Source organism: Leptosomus discolor, chromosome 9, assembly GCF_034619465.1.
Source record: "Leptosomus discolor isolate bLepDis1 chromosome 9, bLepDis1.hap2, whole genome shotgun sequence".
NCBI classification, from domain to species: Eukaryota; Metazoa; Chordata; class Aves; order Leptosomiformes; family Leptosomidae; genus Leptosomus; species Leptosomus discolor.
The window spans coordinates 48,604,007-48,631,996 of NC_141399.1; the positions used below are offsets into that span (position 1 = coordinate 48,604,007).

Sequence of the window (27,990 nt, forward strand, 5' to 3'; positions counted from 1 at the left end):
AAGAGTTCAAATAAAGTAAGAAGGGGAGAGATGTAACTCTATAGCATTTTGCTTTTACTCCTTCGTGGAATCTTTCCAATGCAACTTCACAAAAGCAACGTAAAGAGAGTCTTTTTTCTTCTAAAAAGAAGATTATGTTCCACAGATTATGTAGTGCAATTGGTTACCTGGTATTAAAAGAAAAATCACCTTCAGCTCCGTGGAAGGAAACGCTGAAGACAGTTCCATGGTCTCCATAAAAATAGGAAAGTCTATCCAGGGTCTTCTAGAAAGTCTCTTTCGAGCACCCAGTACCTCCGAGCCTGCCCTCAGTTGAAGAGGATCGAATCTGGGTCCTGGTTGGCCAGCTGGGCGATGTGCTTCAACACGTCCTTTTTGGTAATGATCCCCAGCAGCTTCCTGCAAAGCAAACGCGCGTTTTTAGGGCTCAGCGCCCACGGGAGGTGCCCTCGCTCCCGCACGGCCTCGCGAGGCGAGGCGCCTTTCTGGATCGCAGCCCCGACGGAAACCCCCATCGGTGTCTCGCACTAAATAAAGGTGAGGGGGGTAGAACCAAAAGACGAATGTTAACAGTTACCAGCGCCCGCCTTCCCCAAAAAGGGCAGCCGGGAGGTCTGGCGCCGCGCTCTTACCCGTTGTGAGTCACCAGGCACTGGCGCAGCCCCAGCTTGCGGAATATATCCACGACGATTTCCATGGGCGTCTGGTCCGTCACCGTGAAAGGACTGAGGTCCAGGATGCTCCTGAGCTTCAGCATCGAGGGGGAGCTCGGAGGCAGCGGAGGAGAGTGGTCAGTGAAATAAATAACGGAGGTGCTCACAATCCCGTCCTGCTTCTTCCGGGCGTTTTCTGGAAGGAGAAATACTTGAGTGAACATCACCCCTCCTCCCCGCGTCCAAACCGAGGGGCAGAGCCTTGCCCCTCTCTGCCCACACCGGGACGGCCTCCGACGTCCATCCCCGCCCTTCGCCTGCGCTGCTTCTCCAGGCGCCCGATGACCCCAGGAGGGTGCTACGCGTTTCCATCCTGATCTTGTAACCACCACGGCGCAACCTCTGAGCTCTCCCAAGTCCCACCCCAGGGGCGAGCTCGGCACACGCTCTGCCCAACGCCAAGGTGGCTCCGCATCGCGGCGCGTTGCTCTGGCCACGTAAATGCGAGTCCTGGAGACCTTGAGCTTCCCAGTTTTAAGAGGAAGTAGATAAAACGCTTTGCACTTTTACCAGTCACCGATTTGGGTCCCGTGCTGAGTAGCTACAGGAGGATTTTTAAGCACAACCTCCTGGCGCAGGCCCCGTGCTGGTGACTAGGGTCAAGAACGGAGAACAAGCACAGCCCCCGCCATCCCTCGGGTGTTTACACCAGCGCACGACGCTCCTGCGCCGCCGGCAATCCGGATCCCTGCCACACCGCAGCTTCAGTTCGACGTTTGCACCCCAAGACTCCCCGGGAAGGGGCGAGCCAGGCAGCCCAAACGCCACGCCGGGCGCTCGGAGCCGGCCATCGCAAGCTAAACCCCGTCCTGCGGCACCCGACAGGGCGCAGCTCTGCGCATCGCGGGGAACAGGTCGCTCCGAGCGAGTCCCTGGGGACTCGGAGAAACCCGAGCGCAGGAACTCGCGGCCGTACCCCGGAGCAGCCTTCCAGAGGGCCGGCAAGGCGCACAGTCTCACAGGGCGCTTTTTTCTCCTGTGTTTCACTCCGTGTTGTCACAGGCACAGCGCCAGACACCACCAGGGGGAGGACAGCAACACTCGCGTGCTCCAAAAGACGGTACTGACACCCTAAACCTGACCACCTTAGAGGGAACAGAGGGGGCGAACGCACCGCTGCGGGCACCTCAGCGGCCACAACTCCTCCAGCTCCGCCTGGGGACGCAGCCAGCTCAGGGCCCGGCCTTCACACCGCCCCGACGGGAAGGTGCCGAGCCCGAGGCAGGGCGCCGCGCTCAGCCCCGCGCTGGAGACCGCACGGCGCAGCTCGCGCCTCCCCGATCCGCCACCGTCGCTTTCTGCTGGCGTCCCCGGGGGGACCCCTGCCCACCCGCAGGGAGCCAGGAGGGGGGACCGACCTGCGGGAGCTGAGACCGCCCAGGCTGGACGGGGCTGGGAGCAACCTGGTCGAGCAGAAGGTGGCCCTGCCCACGGCGGGGGCGTTGGGCTAGATGGGCTTTAAAGGTCCCTTCCAGCCCAAACCAGTCCGCGCGCCGTCGGCCGGGTCAGCCCTCCCGTCCAGCTGGCCACGGGGCTCGCCCGAACTCCGCTGGGTGCCAGCGCGAGGAAGCGCGAGAGCGACCCCAGCTCGCACCCTCGGAGCCCGAGCTGCGGCCAGACACAAACCCTACGGACTCAACCCCCAGGAGCGGGCGGCTCGGCACCCCTGTGCCCCACCTCCACTCCAGCACAGGCACAATTTTTAAGGTCTCACGTGCCGGTGTACCCCTCAAGCGACGCCAGGACAGCGTTTACCCAGCCCTGCCAGCACCGCACCGCTTCACAGCCACCAACTCGGGCGCACAAGTGACACAAGCGAAAGACCAGGCTGGCCTTCAAGAGGGATGGAAGACTTCACCATCCGCATGGATACGTAGAGCTTTGCCAGCAGCACCTCCGGAGTGACCCTGCGGAACCTGGACCGACCAGAGGGACAGGAACAGCTCAGAGAGCTTTCCACGCCCAGTCGCCCCCCGAGCGAGGAAGGCCCAGCTCTGGCTGGCCAGAAGGCTCAGGCTTCACGGCGGTGCCCTGAGGTCTACGCACTCGGCAGAGCCGCGCTCGCCGCGCCGGCGGAGCCAGCCCGTCCTTCGCACTCAACGCACGCAGACTCGGGGACGGGGCGGCGGGCGCAGCGAGCGCAGCGTTGAGATTCATCAGGTAAATCACAGCTGGTGCCACTTAAGGCCTCCGCCGGCGCCACTCACCCACGCAGCACCCTGCCTCTCACCTATTGAGATGATGAGGTCCCTCCTGAGGACAAACCCCACCAGCCTTTGGGACTCCCGCGACACCACCACCGGGTAGCCGCTGTAGGTGGTTTCGTTGATGATGGTCTCCACGTCTTCTACAGTCATGCTGTCCTGCGTGATGACCGTCAGAGGAGGGTCGCTCCTCCGCGGCCTCATGACGTCCATCGCGAGCGTCTTGTGGGAGAACTCCTCCTTGGCTTCCAGGAAAGGGTACCCGTTGAGGCGAATGTGGGCATCGTAAATGCCTTCCCGCCCGATGGCGTCAGCCACCCACTTGCTGGTCATGGCTGCTGCCATCAGAGGAACGATGTACTCCAGCCCGCCGGTGAGCTCGAACATGATGACCACCAGCGACACGGTCATGCGGGTCACTCCGCCTGCAAAGAGAACGACAGGCGGCGTCAGCGGGCGGGCGCTTCCAGGCAGGAGGATTGCTACAGCCCCGACCCCCCCCCCCGCCGCCCCCAACGTGTCTAGAGAGGGTCCAGTTGTACCGCTGGACCCCGACAGCACCTCCCGCACGGCAGCGGGACGGTACTGAAACCGCCTGCCCCTTCCCGGGTACCGTGCCGCGGGCTGGCACACGGGTTTGCCGTGTGGTTTTGGTGGGGCTTTCCCTGAGCTCAGAGGGCCAGCGTCCTCCCGTGTTCCTTAGCCAGCCGCACGACCGCCTGGCCAGGCCACAGGAGGGCCTTACAGGCACCTCCGGAGGCAGGTTCAGGACAGGCGACCTCTGACAGGCTGGAGGCAAGAGGCACGTCTCACCCAGACGTCCTCCGGCTGCTGGCACTAACTCCCCGCACGGCAAGGGCTCCAGGCAACTCACCGCCACGTTTGCCAGCTTCCAGCCAGACATCCTGACCACTGTTCATTACACTTCTGTAGCTTTGCAACACGACAACAGGTGAGGCATTTCAAGAGAAAACAGATGCGTCGTCTTAAACATCCGCATCATTTCTTTAGAGCCGCGTTTGGTCTCGGCGTGTTTAACCATACTTTTGAGATTCAAGACCTCAAGCTACTCCCAAACGTTTCAGAGAAGTCTTGCTCCAATAGCCATCTCCTAAAGGGGCACGAGCCCTTTAGTACTGCCCAGTGGCAAGCAGAGCAGTTCACGAAGTGGAATCGTATTCATTTTTCAACAACAACATGCACACAAGCAGGTGTATCCCCTTCAAAAAGGGCCGAAGATGGTGTTTGGTAGCACGCTGTTACGGATCCCGAAATGAGAGTTTCTCCTGATACAATAAAGTAGTCCCTTAAACATATTATTCCGTGGAGGAGAGGATTGGGAATTACAAGTGAAAGTGAAGTTCAGACACCTGCACTCAGATCCAGCCAAGTGGAAGCGGTGTTCCCAAAAGCCAGCGCTCGAAAGCAGCGTTGCACCGTAAGATTTCAGGCCAGAACAGGAAGTAAAGTGATTCAAAACCCCACAGGAAAAAATCTACCGCCCCTGGCCAGTCTCGTTTGTCCTAGCTGCCTCTGCAGGGGGCTCCCCGCCGAACCCCGCCGCGTCCCACGGCACGTCGGTGCCGGCGAAGGGACGCAAACAGGACGAGGAGCCCGTGGCACCTCCTACTACAGAGTTTCCCGCTCTGGAGACGAAGCCAGCTTCCACACCCTGCGAGAGCAGCAGCCTTTCACCACCACCCTCCTCCCCCGGCCGCCCCCCCCCAGACCCAACCCACGACTTCCAAACACATCTCGCTCACCCAGGCAGGCCGCAGCCCCCACCATGGCGTAGAGGCCGGGAGTGATGCAGTCGGCGCCCTGGCTGCACCAGCCGCTGAAGATGGCCCAGTCGTGGTGGTAGTAGGCCAGCTGCTCCACGGCCACCCCCAGCAGCCTGCCGGCGATCGCGCCCACCGCCATGCTGGGGATGAAGAGGCCCGAGGGGACCTGGGGAGACAGGCAGCGGTGAGCGCCCCGTTCCGCGGGCGCTTCGCAGGTGGAAGTTCAAGGCAGGGCCGAGCTCGAGGTCGCGCTGACGTTCGGCCTGGCGAGGCGCCTCGCTCGGTCCCCTCTGCCCTTCCTGCACCCTCCTGCAACAGAGTTTGGGCTGAAGTCCTGCCTGAGCGGGAGGAACAGCCACACCAGACGTCAGCGTGGAACAGGACAAGCTTTTTTCCAAAGCTTACTTCCCAAGGGAGTATAGCAAAGCTCCGCCTGCGCGCCGCAAACGCTCCCCCGTGCCTTTCCAGCCACACCAGTACGGGTTTCATTGCCCATATGGGATTTTCCCACCCTGCTGGATTCACCTGCTGGGAGGGGAACCATCCTCCTTCCCTGGTAGAAGCTGAAACTCCACAGTGAGGCGAGGGTGGCCGGAATTAGCACACACGGCACAAGTGACACCCTGCAGAGCCACGGCCGGCAGGTTTCACCTCTGCACTCCAGCTGCTCAGGACTCCGAAAGCTCCTGTTCTTTGGAGTCAGAGAATCTCCCCCTCCTTTCTCACACAGCTTTCTCACGCCTTGTACACCTCTCCCACAGACTTGACGATTGCCTTTGAGCGTCAGCGACCACCTCACGGCAACAATGGCATCCAACCCTCTGCGGTGGGGTCACCTTTCTGGCTGGACCGCTGGAGGGGCAGGGGGAGATGCTCAGCTCCACCTGCTGAACCCCGCTGCAGGAGAGCTCAGACCTAGGCACCACATCCACAGCTCGGGAGGCTGCCACCAGACGGGTTCAGAACCGTCTGAGCGGGGAATGGCGATAAATAAGCGTTTACAAATGAAGATACCGACTGCTTTGCCCTCAGCTATAAAATCTATATCCAAAAGGCTCAAGGCAGGATGATTTAGAGCCATCCTGCGTTTGGAAAACGGGTCAAGAAGCCCAGAGACACCAGCCTCAGTGACTGCCCCTGGTGCCCACGCTCAGCTAAAAGGTTTCCACTGCCCTCGGGTACGAGCAACAGAACAAATAACTGCAGTCTGTCGCCTCGCCCCCTTCTTAATAGGGCCCGGGGAGGAAAACGTTTGTCTGTTTATTGAGCAGATAAAACTCTACGGCCTGGGGTTCCTGCAGAGGAGGAGGAGAACGCGAGCTCATTTACAGGCAGTTCTCACCTTCATGCCAAAGGTGAAGATCGTGATGAAGACTTTCATGACAAGGGCCAGAGCCAGCTGCCACAGGGCGGTGTAAACCCCTGGGCCGGCAGCCCGGTCCGGCAGGTCATCCCCTTTGGTGCTGTTGAAATCGTTGACGTACTCGCAGAGCTTGGAGGAGTCCAAGATCCCGCAGTCGTTGAAGAGCTCGGAGATCAGCTCGCTGGTGCTCATTCTGGTGTACTCGTTGGGGAAGGCCAGCACGGCCGTGATCGCCGTCACCACAAACACCTCCAGCACCGGGTATTTCCCGAGCTTGGTCGTCTTGCGCCGCCTGCACCAGGCGATGTTGCTGCGGATGAAGAAAGCTCCCCAAAGGCCACCGAAGATCCCCAGCAGGATGAAGGGCACGAGCTCCAGCAGGTGCCACGGCATGTGAAACTCCACGTAGAAGAGAACCAGGCGGCTGTTGCCGAAAGGGTTGATGGAGCGCAGGGTGAACGCAGCGACCAGAGCCGCGAAGAAGGAGCGCCACAGCGTCTTGAGGGGAAAGTAGTAGCTGACCTGAAGGAGGAAGCAGATCCAGTCACTTCAACCCTTGGCCCTGCACCCGCCGCTGCCCAGCACCGAAGTCAGCACTGCAGGGAGGACAAGCGAGGACGGAGACCCACGTGCCCCCTCCTCTCCAGCCCAGCACCCCAGGCGTCGTTCCGAGCTCCCGTCCAACGGGGGCTGCAACGATGGGGCCTGGCCCGCGCGCTTCCAGCGCAGCGAGCGCCCTCTGCGATCCCCGACGCGGGGGTGACTTACTCGGATAACACGAGCTGCGACAGACCAGCTACGAGCTGAACCCCGAGAACCGCTTGCCTCGCACGCCCTGCAAAGCCCCGAAGTGCCACACAGCAGTGCTCGCCACGGCTGCGGCTCCGCGGAGCAACACCCTCCCGTTCCTCCCCTGAGCTAGGCCCTGAAGCAAGCGGCAGCGATCCAGGTCACGTCTGGATCAAAAGAACGAGGCTTAGAAGTTCCCTGGGAAGAAAAGGGGTTTGATAAGGCAGTGAGTCTGTTGCCTGGTACCCTGGGACAGAGCTGTTAGGAGAGGGCGGACACAGGGGAAAAAACACGACAGAGGCTGTGGCTGCGAGCAGTCAGTGTCGCTGAGCGCGGACAGACCAGGGGAAACCAACAGGTTTATCGCAAAGCTACGGATAGACATCATCCAAAATAAACTCTCCAGTATTTGTAAGAATTACCTGAAACCCCAATAAGCTTTTAGGTTGCTTGGCCTTGTAAGCACACCACCAATCAGTATTCAACAGGGTCTCCTTTCCACACCCAAGCAGTTATGAGCGGACTGCATTTTTAAACCAGCGGGGTCAGTTCTTGCAATAAAACAGCTCGCCAAGAGCGAATAGAAAATGCTGATGTTACCTCTTCCAGGCTAAAGAGCACTCCTCCGATCGGTGCACCAAAAGCTACAGACACACCAGCAGCTGCAGCTGCTGATAAAACCTACGAGAGACACCAAAAGACAGTCAGACGTTTTCAGCACCCCCCCAAGCCTTCCCCCTTTTTTTGTTCGTCTTTACCGAACTCCGTACAGTTTTCATCTCCAGCGAGCGCGCAGGAACCCAGGCTCTGACCTGCTCTAACGACAGCAGGGAAAAGGCGGAGCGAGCCAGCCCCCTGCTAGGGAGAAGGGCCGCAAGCAGCGACCAAAACACTGGGGCTGGCACTTCAGTAGTCCTGTCCCCAAACTGGTCGAAGTGGCATCCCTGGCAATTACCTTTTTCTGCTTCCGCTGACCTGGTGCTACGCTTTCCCCACAGCCACAGCTTCCACACAACACGACACACTGACTTTTCCCACGTCTGCCTGTCTCGCCCTCACACCGTTTCTCAGAAGAGGGGAACGCGGTGTAGCTAGAGGTGCTGGGGGGCCACCCAAAACCCCGCCGGGGGGCCACCCCAACCCAAGGTCAACTGGCCATTGTGACACTACGCATCTCCCATGAACCGTCCTCCAGCCACTCGTCCAGAGAAAAGCCCGACAGCCCCGCGAGGAAACGCTCGCGAGCCTCACGCCGGGTGTCAGCGGGGCACTCGCACCGTGCCCGCCGCCACGCCCCCGAAAGCAAAGCCCTGCCGTCTGCTCCCGCGGCCGAGCGCGGGGCCCTCAAACAGCCCCCACGCGGTTTCCCGAGCTGCTCGGCGAGCCCACCCGAGCGTCGCGGAGCTGGGCCCGCAGCGGGTCAGCGCCAGCGACCGCCCCCCTCGCAATCGAGGGGGCAGCCTGCGCTGGGGGAGACGCTGCGGTGTCCCTTCCGGGCCGAGACGGCCCGGGCTCCAGCCGGGCGTCGCGCCGAGAACGTGCCAACCCGACCCGGCGGCCGGGGCGAAGCGCCGGACCCCCCGCTCTGCCCGCGCCCCCTCGGCAGCCCGGCACCGCCGCCGTACCTCCCTGCGCTTGGCCTCGTTCTTCCGGTACTTGGTGAAGAGGTGACACAAGATGTTCCCGCAGCAGCAGGCGACGTGCACCAGGGGCCCCTCTTTGCCCAGGCTCAGCCCAGAGGAGACGGCCAGCACTAAGGTGATGGTTTTGATGATCAGCGTCCACTTGCCCAGGTAGCCTCTAATGATGAAACCACTTAAGATAGTTTTGATCTGGAAGTCAAGCACACAAAGCTCTGCAGGCTTTCATTCAAGCCCTGGTCAGAGCTGTTTTACTCCCAGTCCTGCCCTCGGCTTTCCCCTACAGCTTGCAGAGCCCCCCCCCAGCTGCCAGAAGTAGCAGAGTCGGTAAAAATTCCCCTCGGGGCAAAGGCACAAACAGCCACTTGAGCCCTTCCTGCAGGGCCACTGTCCCCGCTGAAGGAAAACCCGAGGCTAGCTTTAGTCGTAGGCAAACGGTGGGCTTTTGTTCGTACCTCCTGCAGCGAAGGCCAAAGCATTTCAGTTTTTACAGGGGCTGCACGGAGACTTAAGTACCAGAACGTGTCTCAGGAAGAGTTCAGAAAAAAATCCCACACATAAAGCCACCATCTAAAGCGCACGAAATTATTATTCCATGTAAAATCTTTGGATGGTGGATCCCTACCCCACCTTAAAAAAAAAAAAAACCCAGCCCACTCATTCACACTCACCTCTGGGATCCCTGAGCCGCAGGCGTAAGGAGCAAACCCCTTCACAAGTAACACAGCAAGAAGGGAGAACAACAGGGCCCAGACAACGTACATGAAGTAGTTGAGAACGTAGGCGAAGGCCCCCTGAAACGCAGAGTCACCCCCGTTAGATTGTTCCAGCCGGGATCCCACCAAACCTGCGAAACAGCAGGTGATCTCACACGCAGTCACCAGCCAAAACTGAAGCGAGCTATGGTGAGCCCGAGGGTCCAAGGACAGGTTACGTGGGCTGGGTTACGGGGACATGAAGCGATCACATCTCCAAAGACCACGATATAAACCAGCAAACAAGGAGTATGAGCAGCTTGGAACTGGGATAAGTGCTGTCCCAGTCCAGCGGGCTGGGACACTGGACAGAGCCGCCAGAAACACAAGACTTGAGCTCTCCTGGCACTCCTCTAAAACGGCCATGGACAAGATACCCTCCAAGCTGCAAGTCTCAGCCACGTGGCTAAAACGTTTGCGCTTGTAGACGTGTCAGCGTTTTCCTCCCCCCACCCCCTCCGAGGACAACAGACCGAGCTCCCCTGAGTTTACTGACACCCTTGGAGGACCCCAGCGCTGACTGTCAAACCACTGAACCACCTCGAGCACATGCACCCAGCTGGCCAGCGAGGGACAACGCGGGCTGGGGAAACGGGACATTCGGCAGCAAAACCAGTCGTGGGCACACGTCACCTCTGCGCGGCCGAGGATCAGCTGGGACCAGCTCTTCCACTCGGGACACTTGTCTCTGTCCGTAAAGGTTGTGTCGGATTTCCAGCAGCAGTGCTCGTGGTTAAACCAGAAGCCTGCCAAGCACACTCCTTCTTTCAGATCTGTCATCCAGTGGGCAGAAATGTCTATCAGACCCGCCAAGGAACCTAGGATAAAGGAAAAAAACATAAAGAAAAAAAAAAGTAATCATCTCCTTACGCAGACTCACCTATCTGACGGCTGCCCTACTGATTTTGGGCTCACCAGCCAACAGATAGAGCAGTGCTGGGTTTCTTGCTACAATTAACTTTTATCCTAGGGAGCGCTGACCGGGCAGGTTTGCTCAAGCACACACACTGGAAAGAGCAGGCCGGGAGCCGAAGCACGCCCAGCGCTGTTTCGACGGCTGACCAGCACCAACTGCCTTCAAACCTACACCACTAGGAATTAGGTCAACGGTTGGACTTGATGACCTCAGAGGTCTCTTCCACCCTAACGACTCCGCGGTGCTCAATGACGCCCAAATAGCGCTAATTAAACAGAGGGCAGCCGGCAGGCCGGGAGGCCGAGGGGGACGCACTGCGTTTCGGGAGGACCCAGACGAAACGCGTCAGCGAGCTCCAGCGCAAGAGCTGGAATCCAGGAGTGGCGGAGACTGTGACAGGAATAAAGTTGAATTTGGAGAAAACATCTCCAATCCCAATTTGAAAAAAAAAAAAAAAAAAAAAGGAGGGGAAAGTTACAGCTGCGCCAAGTGACACAAAGCAAGAAGAGAGCCACGACAGAAAGTAACTCGGATTTTAAGGGAGGAATCTTCAAGCCATTTCTTATTTTCCTGGTAGGAATAACTCCTACAATCCCCAAAGACAAACGCTGCCATCAGCTCCGTCCTCAGCTCGAGCGCCGCCCCAGCCAGGAGCAGAGACCTCTGCCCCGTACGAGCCAGGGCTCGCACACGCTCCAGAGGCAGCAAATCTTCCAGTTAATGAAAAACTGGCTAGCAGCCTTCCTACGTAAATATTAACAGAAGATTTCATCTCGCTCCTCACGATGAATGCTTAGCTGCTTTCTGTCGGGAAGATGTGTATCCAACTGATTTACTGCTGCTGCCCGGGGTCCAAAGTTTGCTTCTGAAGTCGTTCAAAAGGTCTCAGCCACTCAGTCTCTGAGAGAAGCCCGACTTCCCAAGAAGCACCTCTCACTTTTTTCTTTTAATCTTAGTAGGTTAAAAAAAAAAAAACACAATAAAAAGAGAAGAAAATCTTGCTAGCAGTCCTCGGCATGAACCCCTCCTGTGCCAACGAGCGCTCAGCAAAGACGATGTACAGCACCGCCCCCTCCTTCGACCCTGCATTTCGATCAGCTCCGCTTTGATCAATATATTTTTATTTTCTTTTAATCTCAGAGCTCTGTACCAGCAGCAGATCCAGGACAGCTTCCAGTCTCCGTTTCGTACCCGGGTATTTACACAAACACGACCTCAAAGCATTTTAAAATAACGCTCCGCAAACCGCAGAGCGGCGGCAGAGCCATCGACGTCGGCGCGGCCCCGGCACAGCCCTCGCCCCGGGGACAAACCCTCCCGCTCCAGCGACCGGCCAGGGCTCGCGGGAGGAATCGATGCCGCCGCTGCGGCGCAGAACCAGGAGTCAGTGTGAACCCAAGGTTTGCTCCTACCTGCCAACAACCCGATGAGAAGCATCAGCAGCCAGCCAGAAAAGGCGTCGCTCACGCTGTGCAGCAGGGCCCAGGTGGACTCCTTACTTCGACTCGTGATCTGCAAAAGCGGTGGTCAAAGAGAGAGAAGAATCTGTTCAGACACGGATCCGCTTTGGTGTAGATGCTCCACCAAGTACACGGTGACGTCGCTCGAGGAAGACAGCCCCTGGCGTCCGAAACAACAGCTGTCGGGACATATTCTGCTCCGAGGGGCGAGAGAAACGCGTCAGGCAGGGTCAGCGCCGGTGCAGAGCTGGGCAAGGACAGACCGGGGATACTTCCATTTCCCCCAGCAAAAAAGGAAATAGTCAAGTAACGCTGTGGGGGCTCTTCTCCGTAAAAAAGGACAAAATTCTTCCCATCTTTTGAAGCCGCTGCGTGGCAGGAACAGCAAGTTACCTGTACCTTGATGCCACAGGCCAACCTGAACACTGAAGAAACCATTCAAGCACGTTGCCCCCAGCAATTTATCGATACCGCCTCGTGGGTATCGATACCTGCCAACCGGGAGAGCACCCAGAAGCTGTCACCAGCCTCTCATCACCTCCAGCTACTGCCCTGACGCCCGTAACACAACCGAGACGGCGCTTTGGGCAGAGGAGACTCTGCCAAGCGCTGACACAAGGCGGGTGGCGGATTTGATACCAGCACAGAGGAACGGTCGGGCTGGGAACCAGGCTGTGCTGGTGGCACTGGGAAAGGGGGACTCAGGCCCGTCCAAGAGGGTGAGCTCCTCTGAGGCTCTGGCCCTGCTCTGCCTGTGCCTGGCAGGGACAGCAGAAGCCGGTTGGTCTCGCTGAGCCGGGCAGGGGGACAAAAGGGGGACAGCACAGCCACTGCGTGGCCCCATTACCCCGGCTGCCCCTCCCAAGGGAAACATTCCAGCACGCCACTATTCTTCCCAGACAAAAAGGCACATTGATGCAAACAACTAACGCTCCCTAAACGAGGGCTAAATAAAGCAAGAATCCCTTCTGCCTGAATAAGCGTCGTTTGGTCTTTCCCCTCTGGATTTGTGCCTCTCAAATGCCGCAGATCGCGAGCGGAGCTGCGAGGCAGGGGTTGGGGTGGGTGCCAAAACCCTTTCCTCTCACTGGACCAACCTTACACCTCCTCGGCCAGCAGTAACTTCTGCCGTGACCCGATTTCAGCTTCTTTTGATGAAGACAGAAGGGGTCTTTTTAGACCAGCAGCTCTGCAGACGGGAAGCAATCGTCCTGTTCCACGCCGAGGGGCGTCGTCTTTGTGCACACGCATCTGCACGCGGGGGCGTGGGCACGAGAAGACTTTCAGGTTTGTACTCTTAACCCATAGATGGGAAGTGTTTTTGGGCAGGAGGCAGCGGGGCACAGAGCCCCTTAACTGGGTCTGTACTTGCTCGAGTTTGGGCATTATACGGTACCGTACGTGCCCACACACCGAGCAGGGACCGCGTTCGGTTTGGGCACTCGTGTTATTAAGACACGAGTTGTTTTGTGAGGCTCAGGGGAAAAAAAAAAAAAAAAATAAAGACTATTTTGGCAAGGAATTCGGTAAGTTGAGCTCAGTCATTGCACTACAGGAGTTCAGCCAGCAAGGGTTTCTCGTCAATCAGCAGTGCGCTGGGGACAGCGGCACTTTATTTACAGCATCCCCTGCCTTCTAAGCAGGTTCCTTTAATTGCAGAGAGCAGTGAAGGCCTGGGAATGAATTCTGAAAAGATTGCACTTAGTCTTCTCAAACACGCAGCACAAAAAAGCTCCAACAGAAAGAGCATCGCTCCCGAGTGCAACCGTGTGAGCAGAAAACCAGCCTGTTCATCAATAACCGGGGTCACGGGTGCTGAGGTTCCTCCATCATGAGCCACGCAATAGCCACGTCACTCTTCCAAACATCACATGCAGCTTCCATGCGGGTTTTGCTCTGCTTCAGTCTCGAGCAAGTTTAACAAGGCCTAAGAGGATGCTCTGTCAGGCATTTTACTGCGTCTCAGAAACCCACCAAAGCTTTGTCAACAAACAAAAGCCTTCGGAAGAGCAGCAGCAACTGATAAACTGCAGCACGGGCCGTTTACTGTTCCTTTTCCCCAAACTGAAGCTCCTGTGGAGAGGCTCTCGGTTCCCATCCTAAGGGCAATCCCTCCGTCTCAGGTGCGTCTCTAGTAAGCGCCCCCCTAGCCCTGCCATCAGAACTAAATTAGCTCTAGTGAGTTAATTACTCTGCCCTCAGTGCCAGCAAGGAGCAGTAAGAAACGTTACCTCTCTGTGCCTGTCCCGGTCCCTGGACTTCTCTCGCACCCAGTCGATGGTGTTAAAGTCTTCGTAGGTGCCCACGCCAGGAAGGGGCTCCTCCAGGAAATCCATCATCGTGCTGGTGCCGTTCATCCCTCCTCCATTATACGAGGAAAACCCTGGTGGGGGAAGAAGGGGGAGAATTGAGCATCTCTTAGTTTTCCCCCTTTTTAAAATAAAACCCAAACCAACAAAACGAACACATCACCAAATCCCAAACTTGGGGGAAACCCAGAGCTTTCAGCAGAAGCAACGAGTAGAGCTGAAGGGAGTCTAACGAAGATGAACGCAGGACGGGCAGGAGGGCTCGGGGGGGAGCAGGGAGACGGGGGGGAGCAGAGCATCTGACCACCACCTCGCCGGTATGGGGGGCCCTGAAAAGCAGAAAGCGGTACCAGGGGGCTGGGGAAGATACCAACCCGGGGCTGGCAGCCTCCCTTCAGGCGAAATAAACTCGGCCAAACCACTCGACCTTCTGCCTAACCTGCTCCAGCCCGTGGAAAACGATGCTCAGCGTGGATGGACGGTCCCAAAGTTCTGGTCACGAGACAGTCCCTTCAGTCAGGAGCAGACCGAGGGTGTGGGGCCGGGCAACACAAGGGCCTACAGAAAACTATTAATCTACAGCGTGACGAGGGGTGGCCAGGTCCATCGGAAGGCAACCTACACGCCATGCTCCCAAGCAAAGCCTCGGAAGTGTCCTTCCCCCCAGTTCCACCATCCTCTGCCAAGAAAATAAACCCAGTACTCGTAGAGTCATTGAACGATTTGGGTTGGAAGGGACCCTTAAAGATCATCTACTCCAACCCCTCCCAGTCCTGGTCCCCAGCGCAGAAAAGGGGTCGGATCCAGCGGATCGACGCTGTCCCCACGTCCCCAAGCGCTCGGTTACAGCCAGCTCCCAGCCAAGCCCGGTGGCCACGTGCGCCCAGGCGTACCCCGGCACCCCGAGGGGAGGGCGGCTGAGCGGGGGGCAGCAGGGCACAGCCGGCCCCTGGGGCAGAAGCCTCAGACACGACCAGGTTTTACCTGCCCTGGGAAATGCATTTACACCTCTTCCCCCTGGAAAACTTCCAGGAATCTATTCCCGTTTCATCTGCTCCTAGAACAAAATACTGAGCATCTCCGATCCGAAAAGAACCTTTAAACCCCTCATTAATGTAAGACGTACTCCTTGCTCCTTTAAAAACAGGTTTCCTAAAGCCCCTTGCAGGCAGCTTGAAGAAGGTGTTGAAACACAGCGGGGGGGAAACAAACCAAAGGTCTTTTAAACCTTATCCAAGGAAATCAAGCCGCCTTCTTGACAGATTAATAGACACGGAACAAGTCTTTCTATGCAGATCAGCCCAAGCTTCATTCCTTTGCTTGTGCAAGTACTGAGGCCCCTGCTTCAAGTCAACCCCGACAGAATCCTTCAGGAATTACTCCATATATTTGTCTTTCTAAGCCACCGAGCGCTGAAAGGGCAAAATCTGCCTGGGTGACTCGAAGAAACACTGTTAAATTTCAGCAGAGGTGAAAGGTGCCCTGCAGTCCATTACTCACCAGGCAAAAGCGTCCTCAGAAAACACCGGTGACGCTACCTTTCCCACTGAGCTCTAGTTTTGGAACTCCCTCGAGAAGCCTTTCAGCTGCTCTCGCTCCCAAAGGCGCTCTCTGTGGCCCCAACACCCCCTAAGACTCCGCCTGCTCCAGGGCTATCTGGGGGTGGGGGGGGGTGTGTGTGTTTCCCCCCCACTCCTAAAAGCCAAAACCCCACACCAGGGAAATCACCGTTACAGAAGCTCAGGAAGCAGGAGGAGGGCTGGGAGCTGCCGACACCCTTCGGCTGCAGGACTGGAGCGGTTCTGCACGGCAGCCTGGCACAGCCGGGGCCCCAGCCCAGCCCGGGTGAAGAAACCCTGTTACGAGCAGAGACAGAGCAGTCAAACGTTTCCTACATCGAGCCCGGGGGATGACAAACGGACACTCTGGAGTCGTCCAACACCCACCGAGCTCCATGGGCCCCCTCGGCAGGCTTGGTGGCCACGATCTGACCTTGATGCCCCTACGAGCCGCCAGCGGGGACCTGCCAGCCGACCTGCTGCACCCAGCCTTTCTGCTGAAGAAAGGCGGGAGGGAAGGACACCACGGTGCATCCCACAGCCTCTCCCTTTGCACCTCCAGCCTGCCCCTCTCTTCAGCGCCCGGGCAGAGGGCACACAGCGAGACCTAGTCACTGCACCCTGCATTTGGGGGGGGGGGGCATTCAGAGAACGGAGCCGTGCAACGAGCTGTAAAGCAGCAGGGAGTCGCACGGACGAACGCCCTGACGCCCCAGCTCTGAAGACCTTTGACAACAGCCCTGTACATCGTCTAGAAGGAGAAGAGCAAGGCGCTGGCAGCCAGCGAACACGCACCTGGAGCGCTCCCAGTGAGCGGCAAACCCAGGAGACGCGGAGCGCAGGGAATCTGGGAGGCGGCAGCAAGAGACTGAAGTCCTCAGCAGCCCATTCCCCACCCGAGCTGGGAACCCCAGCCTCAAACAACCACCAGGCAACCCACGGGACACCAAAGCCACTTACACCCCACAGAACAAGCGTGAGCTCACGTACTCCCAGCAGTCCCTGCTAGAAGAACACACACACACACACACACGCCCCCCTTCTTCCTCCAGCAATACGCTGCTACAAAAAGCTTCCAAGGGCGACACACGGAGACACGGGTAGGGAGGCTGGTTCTTCAGACCGGGGCACGGGGAGTAAATCTAACCACGGTTCTGTAAGACACTAAGCACTTACAGTCATCCAGAACAACAACAAAAAAAGACACAAACCCCAAAATCCAGTCAAAATTGAAAGGTGGTGGCGAAGAAGAGTGTTAAACTCCCGTACAGAAGGATAACATTTAATATTTCATTGAGCATATTTTGGCTGTAGATGCCACCAGGGCAAAGACGTCTTCAGATGGGGAGAAGTAAGGAATTCAAACAATTGCTCTCTACCGCATCATCTAAAAGCAAGAGAGGGGAAAAGAGACCTACGATGTCTTCCCAAGCCCGTTTCCCAGATTGCCACAGCGGCCTCAACAGAGAAGAAGCCGCAGGAAAACAAGATGAGTCATGTAGCATTAACTGACAACTACCACAAAATAACCCACTTTAAAACGGCTCCTTGCTTCATTTGGGACAAAAAAAGAAAAAAAAAAAAAAAAGAAAAAAAAAAGGAAAAGGTGAACTGAAGTTCTCCAGAGATCTTCCCAAGTGGCAACTGTACAGACTGCGAGACCCACCTGCCCGACTTGCACTGTAAAGAAAGGGGGGCACGTTTGCCCAGAGCCTCGAGGAACCACCCTGGGTTTCACACCATTTTCGCACTGGTGAGGCAAACAGCTTGGAAACACAAACTGGAGTTAACGCTTTCAGGGACTTCTGCGGTCAATTCTCCCCTGTTCTACACATCTGACGGACCAAAACCTCCTTGAACAAACCACCCCAACAACAACAGACAGCACACACAGCGCTGAGATACCCGCAACTCCTCCTGCCAGCCTGCTCACCTGTAAAAAGCCACTGGATGAGGGCGGCCCCACGGCCTCTCAAGGCAACAGACCCCCTCTGAAGCAGTTACTTGGCACAGGGGACAAGGCGAGACATCATCCCAGTCCACCGCAGCTCGGACACGCCACACCTACAGTTCAGAGCTGCGGACGCTCCCAGCAAAGGCCACGGACGCGGAGACGGCGACGGCAGCAGAACAACCGAACCAGGGAGGTAAGGCCGGGGTTTGACCCGGCGCGTCAGCTCGATGGTGGCACCAGGCTGCCAGTCCCTCCCAGACCACACAACCTCCCAACGCCCCTCCGGGCCACCCTGTGGCACACCAGATGCTCTCACCGCCGGCACCAGCTTGCTCACCTGGCTCCGACTCCCATTGCCAGGGTCCCCCCTCACATCACTTTCGACATCCTCGCTTCGAGAGCGGCTGCTTTTCTGGAGAAGCTGAAATGTAAGTTTGGGGGTGGAGGGGTGGTTACCGACGGTCGGTAACAGCATGATGGAAAGCCATCATCCATCTAGGGCTTTTGGTTTAGCTCTGTCCCCCAGACAATGGAACCACCACGGCTGCATCACTTTTACAGCAGCTCCAGACACAAGCGATGAGGTGGTTTGGGGGGGGGGGGAGATCTTTGAGGCTTTGCTAATTACAGGTGCTGGGTTTCTACGAAGCCCAGCGATGCAGAAGACAACACTGAGGAACAGCAGGTGAACAGCTGTCTCCTGCACACCCACCTCTCAAAGCCAGAGGAGTTTGCTTTTGTTGCTACAGGAATGACCAGCCCTTCTGGAAAGGCACAGCAATTCCTATCTCCCCGCTGCACACAGCAGGCTGGCGCTGCCGCTTCAATTTTACTTTGCCACACCTACTGCAACCTTTCCTAAAGACAAAAAGACACAGTTGTCCTAAAAAAAAAGAGAAAAAGCAGCATTAAACCTAGCTAACAGACTGCTTTGAGAAGCGTCTCCTGCAAGAAGACGAGATCAGGGTCGTTCCTTGCTCGCTCTCCTGGAATAACTGCCCAGAGCTGCAACTTTTAGCTGGGCTGGGAACGCTCTCCCAGCTCGGAGCTGCCACAGAACACCACGAACCAGACCCCGAGGGCACAAAGCCAGCACGCAGCCCTGCAGGTCACCGCGCCCTCAGCAGCACCCCGATACAAGCACCGAACGCCCCACGAGGACGGTCCCCTTGACTCGCACGCGCGGGACCAGCCGGGTCCAGCAGGTTGGGGACTGGTCCTGCTCTCCAGACGCTGTCCCCAGAGCAGCAGGGTTTAGATCACCAAAGCAGAACCCCGAGGTCTCCAGCCACGCACACCGCAGTTTCACAGCCGTGTAAGTGAACAAGCTGCTGTTTGACAGAAGATAGTCAAAAAAAGGTCCTTATATTTTTTTTTTCCAGGAGTAATACCAAACTATAAAATGGCTGACAGCCATAAATATTTATCAAGATCATTATTTCCAGCCTCAGCTTGTTGCAGATCAAGGATCTCAGGATAACCAGACAGGAATAAGGAAGAAAATGAGCTCAGCAACACCTTGCCAAAACACAATCAAGACAATCACGCGGGTCTCCCCAGGTCCTAACGCACGGATCTCCAGATCAGTATTTAATGCCTAGAGGCAGCAAGTTAAATGTGACCCTGTAAGGGAAGTGCAGTTCAGTTTTAAACACAGATTTGTCAGCGTTTTGATCCCCTCTTCTCCCCAAAACGGGTTAATGCTCCACTTTAGAGCCTGCCTGCTTAAAAAAAAAACAAACGAGAAAAAAAAAACCCCAACAACCCCAAAAACCCCCAAACCCCACAAAACCCAACAAGGCAACGCTTCTTAAAGTTACAGCTGTCTGTCTTTTGCCACACAGCAAACCCGGGGGGCTTTATCAACCGTCCTGCCAGCACAGCGAGCCAGCGGCACCCGGGAGGGGTCTGCCTCCGCGCCGCCTCCCCCGCTCCAGCAAACCTGGGACAAGGAAGGGGTTTGCAGGAAAACGGGTGACGGGCGGCGAACCGCGACCATTACACAGCAGAAATCCCAGAGAGCCCCCCCGGCTCCTCGCCCTGCCCAACCACCCCTCCGGCCCAGCGGAGCAGCCGCCGCCAGCCCCTCCGGCCGCGTTCCCCGGCCCCTCTCCTCGCTGGAAGGGGGTCTGCTCACCCTCGCTCAGCCGCGGGAGCGCCTTCGGGAGCCCGTCCATCCCACGGCCGTGCGGGTCGAGGGGCGGCGGGCGCTCTCCGCTCTCACAGCGGCACTTGCTGCATCCTCTTCCTCCGGACTTGGCCAAAGACGAGCCCGCAGCGGCGCTGGGACCTCCCCGCACGCCCGGTCGTGGCGTCACCGGCGGCCGTCACATGAGCCAGCCTTTGGTGGAAGGAGCAGGAGGCGAGCGGCACGGCGAGAGGTTGGCACCCGCCGGCGGGCCAGGACAGCGGAAGACGTCCGGGGACGGTTGCTCCCGAGGCGCCCGGGAGGGGGGCTGAGCCCCAAAGCTGAGAGCGGAGCCGCTCGGGCCGATTTCCCCGGCAGAACGGATCCCCCGGGACCGAAGTCCGCCCGCGTGTCGTGCCGCACAGGCTCGGCGCTGCAGGCAGCCGGAGCCGACTGCGCAAGGGCTGTGAGGTGGGGAACGGCTCGTGGCTGGTGCTGGGAGCCAGGGAGGCTCCAAGCTGCGCGCTGGGACCTCCAGATCCCCCCCTCACCCCAGCCCCAAGGATCCGGCAAACCCGGCACGGAACCCCCTCGCCCGCGGTCTGTGGGTGGAGGGACGCCCCAGTTAACCGCGGCAGAGGGGTGACGCTCCTGGGACAGACCCTGGATCCAGGAGGTCTGGATCGAGCCACGCTTCACCCCAGGACAACAGGCGGTTACCAGTGGCGTTTCCCACCCTGGTGGGTCAGTCACTGATGTGCAGAAAAAAACCCCTTTCTTTTCCCCACCTCGCTGGCATTTCGCTCGCTAAACAGCCGGTAGCAACGCCCCTTGCTCGCTGTCTCTTCAGGAGGCAGGCAGGGAATTTTCCTCCCTGCACAGGCAGTACTCCAGAGCCTTCCCCAGCCCCCGCCCCGCTCTTTATCTTGCCACGCAAGGTACATACGAGCTCTGGCGATTAAGTTCTTTCTGGCTCCAATTTGCTAGCGACAGCTTGTCATTTAAACGTTGTCTGGCAAGCCTGAAACACTGCACGCCAGCAAACGCTGCCTTTGGTCTCGCCTGATAACCGTGTCCGGAGGCTGCTCTGACAACCCTGGGGTCTGTCTGGAGGTCAAGGAGGAAGGCGGGTGAAGAAAAAAGCCAGGGGAGATACCTCCCAGCTCAGGGATCATCTCCGAGGTTGGCCCTTCAGCACTTCTAATAGCCCAACCTGCCAGCTGTGGATTGAAATCCCCTGGCTCTATTCTTGCCCTTAAAGCTCAGAGGAAAAAAAAAAACCACTTAAATCCTACAGTAAAAAGGAGACCTTCCTTTGAAATTGAAACATTTCTGAGCCTTCCTCTGAAAGAAGCGGGGAACACAGTCCTGCCTTTGCTCCCGGCGATTTAAAGCACATCCAGAGACTGCCGTGACGTCCGGGCACTGCATGATGTTCCTCACAAGCCCGGTGTCTGCCTCGCTGCTGCGACGAGCAGAGAAAGGGCCACCGAAGACAAGCACAGAGCAAGCCGGCATCGCTGCCTGACTTACCCACCCACCCACCCAGAACTACTTCGACCTATTCAGAAGAAATCATTTGTACCTTAACGATTTCGGAAAATGGTATCAAGAAATTAGAAATCAGTACAAGTTACCCCGTAACAAACCACTGGACAGAAGCAATCCCTCATCGAGGAGATACTACTTGGTCAGGCAGCTGTTCCAACAGGTTTTGCTACAGGAATTAGGCCTTGTAAACCTTCTATTTCTTTAGAAAAAACCCAAAACCCAGGACTGCAGATATAACCTAACTGACCATGTATCTGGGTATCCATGAAGCTTTGGACAGAACTTTTTTTAGAAGGTCTTAAGCAAATTAAGCTCTTGGGGAGTAACAGGGAAAGTTTTCTCACAGAAAAGCAACTGGCTGAAGACACGGGATGCTAAAGACAAACTCCTACGTTTTCAAAACAGGAGGAAGGCGACAGCAGAACCCCCTTCGTTCCTGCGTGTACGGGACCGTTCAGCACATCTGTAAGTGGACTGGAGAAGCGGTGCCTCGCTCCCTGCCACTTGGGCCGGGGCAGCAGCGTCTCTCCGGCCGGCTTTGAAGGGCCGCGGCTGGACACAGCAGGAACGCAACGCCAACCCAGCAAGGCAACGGGGAGGGGAAGGAGGCAGCTGCAGACAACGTCATGCTCCAAGTCAGCAGGTCTGACTTAAACACTCAAGTGTCTGTGGATAATGCTCTGCGAGTCATTGCTCAATACTCGAGAACAGTCCACAAAGAAATAGCTTTGTTATTTACTTTTTTTTTAATCCCTTAAACTAAGCAGCAGGAAAGATTTACTGCTGTACAAATGCACCTTGAACATCACGTGTAGTTCTGGTCACCTCTGCTGAGGCACAGAAAGGAGGCACAATAAGATGAAACAACTTCTGGGAGGCACAGAAAGGACTGTGCCACCCCGTCAGCCCTTTGGCCAAGATTAAAATCTGTGCTTTGCCAACAATTTTGAGAAAGCACTGCTACGATTCACCTGCTGCCTGGTGTAACACCTCTGCCTTAGTACCAGGCTACAAGGAAGACTAGGAAGGTATCAGGGGATTTTATTTCAAAGCCAAGTCTGATTCCCAAGCACAACTTCACAGCGTGAGGGGACAGAAATAAATAATAATAAATTTAAAAAAAAAAAAAAAAATCAAGGCAAGTCTTATCTGTTACCTTTTATTGACAAAACGCTGAAGATAAGAGTGAGCGAACGTGCTGCTCACAGCGAGTTTCCAATAACACAACAGCACAGTGGCAGGCGTGAGAAGCCACTGCAGTCCCTTTTACATCATTTTGACTGAAACGAGCCTGAAGCGTTCAAAATATCTACATTTTGGCTCAAGCTCTTAAAGAGCTCCGGCCTTTGGGAAGCGGGAGCATTCTTGCAAATACCAGAGTAGGAATAAAGTTTCATACTCAGCCTAGATCCTACGTGAAGATACTTTTCAACACGAGCCTCCCGTGTTCCAGGCGGCAGGCGAGGCTGGCGGGTCCCATCGGGGACCTGACAGCACGAACGTCCTGCCGCTCATCAGTCAAGGGCTGGTGAGGAAAGCACGGCGGAGCACGGGCTGCCCACTGCACTCCAGACTTACAAACGTACCCAGCAGCAGTGATGCTCCCTCCTCTGGTCACTTGACGGGATCCAAAAGCTCCAGTAGTGGCTGTTGTTTTCGACTGGAGACGCCACCCCTCTTGTGGGACAGCCTGACAGTCTCGGAGGGGGTGGTACGAGGGGGCTGGGCTCTGGTTCCAGGAGGTGCCACGAACTCACCCCCATGCGACGACACACCAGGCAGCAAAAGCAGCAGGTCCCAGCCAAAGGTCCCACCACGGGAGAACCTCAGCCACCACCGCTCCAGCTCCCGTCAAGCCTGTGCCACCACACCTTCAGGCTGCACGCCCGGCACCCAAACGCTTGCCAGCAAACGTTTCCTGAAGCCAGCAGGGGAAATTTGTAGAGAGAACCGAAACTGGTATCTGGGCAAGCAGCTCTTTTCCCCTTTTAAATTTCCTCAATTTCCTCTTTTACTTCTGCGTCAGCCCCCCTAAGGCACCCTGCCGACAGCCAGCCTCTTCCAGGGGAGCTGCTCCTCTCTGCCCCGGGGTGAGGGCAGCCCCCAAAGTGCCACCACCGCCACCGCTCCCAGCCACACGTGCCAGCGGGGCGGGCCACTGCTTTTTTCCACAGAAGTAGCCAGAGGCCTCCCAACGCCCTGAGCAGAGACGGGAAAAGCCTGTGAAAGCAAGGGGGGAAGCAACCGAGCGCGGTTTCGGGCCAGCAGCAAAACTAAGCTCAGCTCAAGTGACCCACCGCTGCTTGTACGCCCCACAGAATAACCATTTCCTTACAAGAAGTTAAAGGATTCGGCTCCATCTCTCCAAATACTAACCACGAGCACGCACGGTTTCACTTCAGACAGCTGACACCCCAATGGCTACAGAAAAAGCAGTTCTCACCAGCAGGTAAGACAACGTGAATTTATAATTCCACGACCAACACGCACCACATGATTGTTTCTATGTCCCCAATTCTGCATGTACTAGTAATTAACGGCTTTTCAGAAGTAAATTTGGTCGCAAGTCATTATTTCAAGCTCTGCGTGAGGAGGTTTGGAGGGGACTCCCAGACGTGCCCAGTTCCAAAAGTCACTTCCACCACCCGGTGAGGTGGCAGCGAGCTCCCCGCCCGATACCGGCACCGCAGGAACCAGCCACCCCCCTCCACCTTCGGCAGGGCCCAGGAAACACCACGCCCAGGTGTAAACCTTGCACCGTCCCTCTGCGCACCGACAGAGGTTTCTGTGACCACAAACCACTGCTCATCGCTTGGCGCTAACGCCGCCGCCACGAAAACCCAGTGATCCTTCCTCTGCTTGAGCCCGAAAGCGGTGAGAGGGACCAAGCCAAGTCGACAACCATCACGTGCTCCTGAGAGGATCTCCAGCAGCAGCAGAGCTGGTAGTTTCAGCCACCAACAGGTGACATTTGGGAAGCTGTCCTTCACTCGCACTACCTACAGGCAGGCCACATGCTTGAGAAGCAAAGTAGAAGGATTTCCTTTCAATTTTTGCCGTGCAGTAAACAGGGGTGGGGGAAGAACAGGACAAGAAGGTTTATGAGAAGTCACGGAGACTTGCTGTCTGCTGTCCAAAATTAAGTATTTTTGCTTTTAAGCTAACTTAGGATAATTCACGGCAGACAAAAATCGGGCAGATCTTGTTTGACTCGTGCCAAAGCTCAGCAAAACCACGCGGATTCATCTCTTCCCCCGCTGATTTCGCAACATCAGGCTCAGACCACGGGAGGCAGCCACAGACCCTCTCTGGACAGACGCAGCCAAGCGTCTCGGGCTGCGAGCAAGCTCAGCACCAAACCCCTTCCCGCTTCTCTCCACAACAGGCAACCTCTAGAATTACCGGTAAAGAAGGGGAGGGGAGAGTCCCTGCTCATATCCCAAACCCCTAGGAACGGCTCTGCGCTGCCCTCCCTGCCCACCACGTCCACGGCACCTCCCTCGTGGCACGGCCAGCTCTTCCCCACAGCAGCTCCCTTCAGGAAGGACCACCCAGAGGCCCTAAAAGCCAAGCGGTGGGAGAGGATACACCACGTTTAACAGCGAAGTGACCCCACGGACGGCTGAGAGAGCAGCTCTCCCCTCCGACAGGCTGCACGCAGCCCGACTGCTGGAGGCAGACAAGCAGCGCCTCCACCACCACCACCACGGAGTCACTCACCCGCTTCTCGCGGCCGCCGTTTATTTTAAGGAGATTTTCTCTTTTGCAGCCAACAGGCCTCCATGACAGAGCACCGCTGGGGGCCAAGCGCGGCACGCGAGCACGCGTGGGGCTGCTCTGCAGGTCTGTGCGGGCCCCGCAAACCGCTCACGGGGCCGGGAAACGCACGACCCGTCCCCGGCAGAGGCCAGCGGGACCCGCCCGGCCAAACATCAACGCGAAATCCCAGCGAAAGCCGTCAGGAACACCAGAAAGCGAGAGCCGCGTGGGTGTTACCTCCCATCTCCCTGTCGAGCGGCGGGTCATCGTCTGCCATGGAGAAGTCCAGAGATGCTCCTGCTATTTCCAGCATATCTTCATCGCTAGTGCTGCTCTGGAAACTCCCCCGTCGATAGCTTTTCTGATCCATGGCCAGAGCTTCCAAACCTGGAGCAAAGGGAAAGCGTTTAGAGCACAAGCATGAAGACTCATTTTCTAGTGGACTGACGCCCACTTGACGCTTTGTCCTGAAGACCAGGAGGCTACGCTGCTCTTCCCATGTGAAGGGGAAACGCAGCGACGCCACCTGAACTTTGGGCTAGAACAGGACAAATCTGCGTGTCCACAGCGCCAAGCAAAGCTCTCGCACTGGATTCCACATTGCCACGTGCCAGAAACAAACCCCAAGCCCCCGTGTGGCACCTGAACTCAACTGGAAAGACAAACACGGCAGCATCGGGGTGCCCAGGTTCTTACAAGAGGACAAGTTGCACGGCGAAGGCCAGCCCCACAGAGGAAAGCCCTTCCACAGTAAGGGATCCTACACACATGCCCTCTGCTGCTCAGCCCAGCGCCTGCTGGAAAAGGGCTCAAACTGGGTTTTGAACCACCAGCTGCCAGCCACCAGACAGGCTTAATCAAGGCAACGAGGCGGGCACGCTGCGAGCACCCACCCCGAGAACGAGAAGCAGCCCCCAGCTCAGCTGCCGGAGCTCAGGGGTGCTGTCCCAGGTCACCCACCGCCACGGCTCGCACGCGGGTGCGTCAGGGCTCTGGATCATTTTGAAAACGAAGCGTCCTACGCCAAGTCCGCTGCCTGATCATCGTGCCCAAGTGAACACTAACTTCCGCGACTGTGATCTCAAGAGCAGCCCGAAAGCCTCGGATAACGCTTTTCTCTACAGAAAAGCGATTCTAAGTCCTCGGCCTAAAAAGCCTGTCAAGGTATTTCCTTTTTCTCCTTGGTACTCCCCCAAAGACTGGGGATGAATTTCCATCTGCTGACCACGACCAGACGCAGCAATCAGAAACCCCCTCTAACAGCAGGTAAAAGTGACTCGGGTCAACGCCACGTTAGACAAGGCAAGTGACACCCCCCGGTGTATCTTCTAAATAATCTCCACGTGTGCTCTCAACAATTTTTTTCTTTCTTTTCTGACCATTTCAACTCCCACAGTGCCCTTGGGCTTACTGCTAGAGCACCGTGCAAAGCCCATCACGGAGGAAGGATCCTTGCAGCACAAGTGCGGCCGTGACGCTCTGCAGAGGGGCCAAGCTCACCTACCTGTCCTTCTCCGAGACGTAGGCAAACTATCAAAACAACCCAAGTGAAGGATGATTCTTAACCACCCACACACAAAGCTGCAAAATGCAACGTGGAAGCGTGCTATTAAACTGCATGAATAATCTTAATTAAGTACCCTGACCTGCTGCTGGACCTAGCCATCTCAAGGAGCTCACCGCCCCAGACCACGACACGAGACCCACCGCCTCTAAGCTGGCAAGGAAACGACGAAAGCACAAGCTCTGAAAACATAATAATAAACTAAGTTGGGAAAAAAAAATAATAAAAAAATCAGGTCTCAGCCTCAAAAAACAGCTCTGGCAACCTGAAAGTGGGAATCTTTTCATCTTAGCGAGAAGAAAGGCCGCGTTCACTTCTCTCTCGCAAACATATTTTTCAAGAGAATTACAGAGGAACCAAATCTGCAGCTCAGCCTTATTTCAGGAAGGGAAAAAGGCAGCCAGCCTTTGCAGATAGTACGAATTACACACTCTGCAGAAAGCGCTTCCTATTACAAAAAAAAAAAAAGCCACCACACCACACAAAAAAAGCCTTGGCATCGTACGAAGCGGCGCGCCGGGCGCTTTGCTGAGCTTTACTCTGTGGAACACGGCGCTACTTAACTTTTGAGTCCCGTTCGCTCGTGAAACGGGCGCAGAACACACCAGGAAAAGCGCCGAGCCCTGGCCAAGGGGAACTGGGTGCTCGGGAAGGCGCGGGAGCTGCCCCACACCGCCCTGCCAGCGGCAACGCTTTCAGCACGCTCGGGGAGCGGAGGCGGCGCGGGCTGCAGCCCCCCACCAGCCCGCACGGAGAGCCGACGGCAGGAGGAGCTGAGGAATTCCAAGGTATTACTTGCCAGCTAACAATAAAAATAATTAGCTGTCATTAAAGCGCTGTGGTGCACCTCTGGGAAGCGGCTGCCAGGGAGCGCAGTGGATGCCGGCTCCCAGCCCAGGAGAGGGATGGCCCGGTCACCCTGGCAGAGAACTGAGGAAACTCTGTGCTCGTGTGCCACGGGGCTTGTCTGCAGCTAACACAGGTTTATAGGCATTTTCCAACAAGACTCTGTGTGTGTACATACATATACGCGGGAGGGGAGGCTCAAAATCCGCCTGTATTCACACACTGGCTCTGCACAAAAAGCCCGTAGCCCCGCCAGAGGCCGAGTCCCTCAGCCGGCCCACGGCATCTGGACCAACATCACCTCCCGCTCCCCCCAGTCCGTCCCCAATTCGCAGTTTTAAAACCCAAAACCAAGCCAACAAGCGCGCCGCCTCCCAGCCCGGCGCGTACGCAGCCCGAAGGACGCAGCAGAAGGTACCTCCGTGCGCCTCACTCCCAAGTCCCAACACATTCCCAGGGTTTAAGTCCCTTTTCCTTACAAGGACGCTCCCTCTACGGGCGAGCAATGCCTTTCCAGGCTAAACCACGTGCACAAAATAAACCAGACCGCTCTCAGGCTTATCGATGTTCGTTTACCACAATATTTCGCTGGGCAACAGCTGCCGCTTCCCTACGAGGCCGCAGCACCCCCGGGACGCCCCCGTACGTACCGAAAGGCTCCCGGTGCCCCCAAGGCGTGCGCGAGCGAGAAGCCAT

The 27,990-nt window shown here is 56.9% G+C and overlaps 1 protein-coding gene across 1 annotated transcript; it reads right to left on the minus strand.

Moving 5' to 3' along the window:
• Nucleotides 1-33: 33 nt before the first annotated feature.
• Nucleotides 34-27,990, minus strand: LOC104348872 (H(+)/Cl(-) exchange transporter 5-like). The gene is made up of 13 exons (XM_086470616.1): nt 27,945-27,990; nt 25,122-25,271; nt 13,856-14,007; nt 11,577-11,676; nt 9,882-10,066; nt 9,165-9,287; nt 8,479-8,685; nt 7,454-7,534; nt 6,044-6,586; nt 4,681-4,867; nt 2,944-3,342; nt 633-849; nt 34-399 (listed from the first exon to the last, which is right to left on the minus strand). The coding sequence occupies exons 1-13, from the start codon at nt 27,988-27,990 to the stop codon at nt 309-311; spliced, it is 2,481 nt and encodes an 826-aa protein (XP_086326742.1). The 3' UTR covers nt 34-308.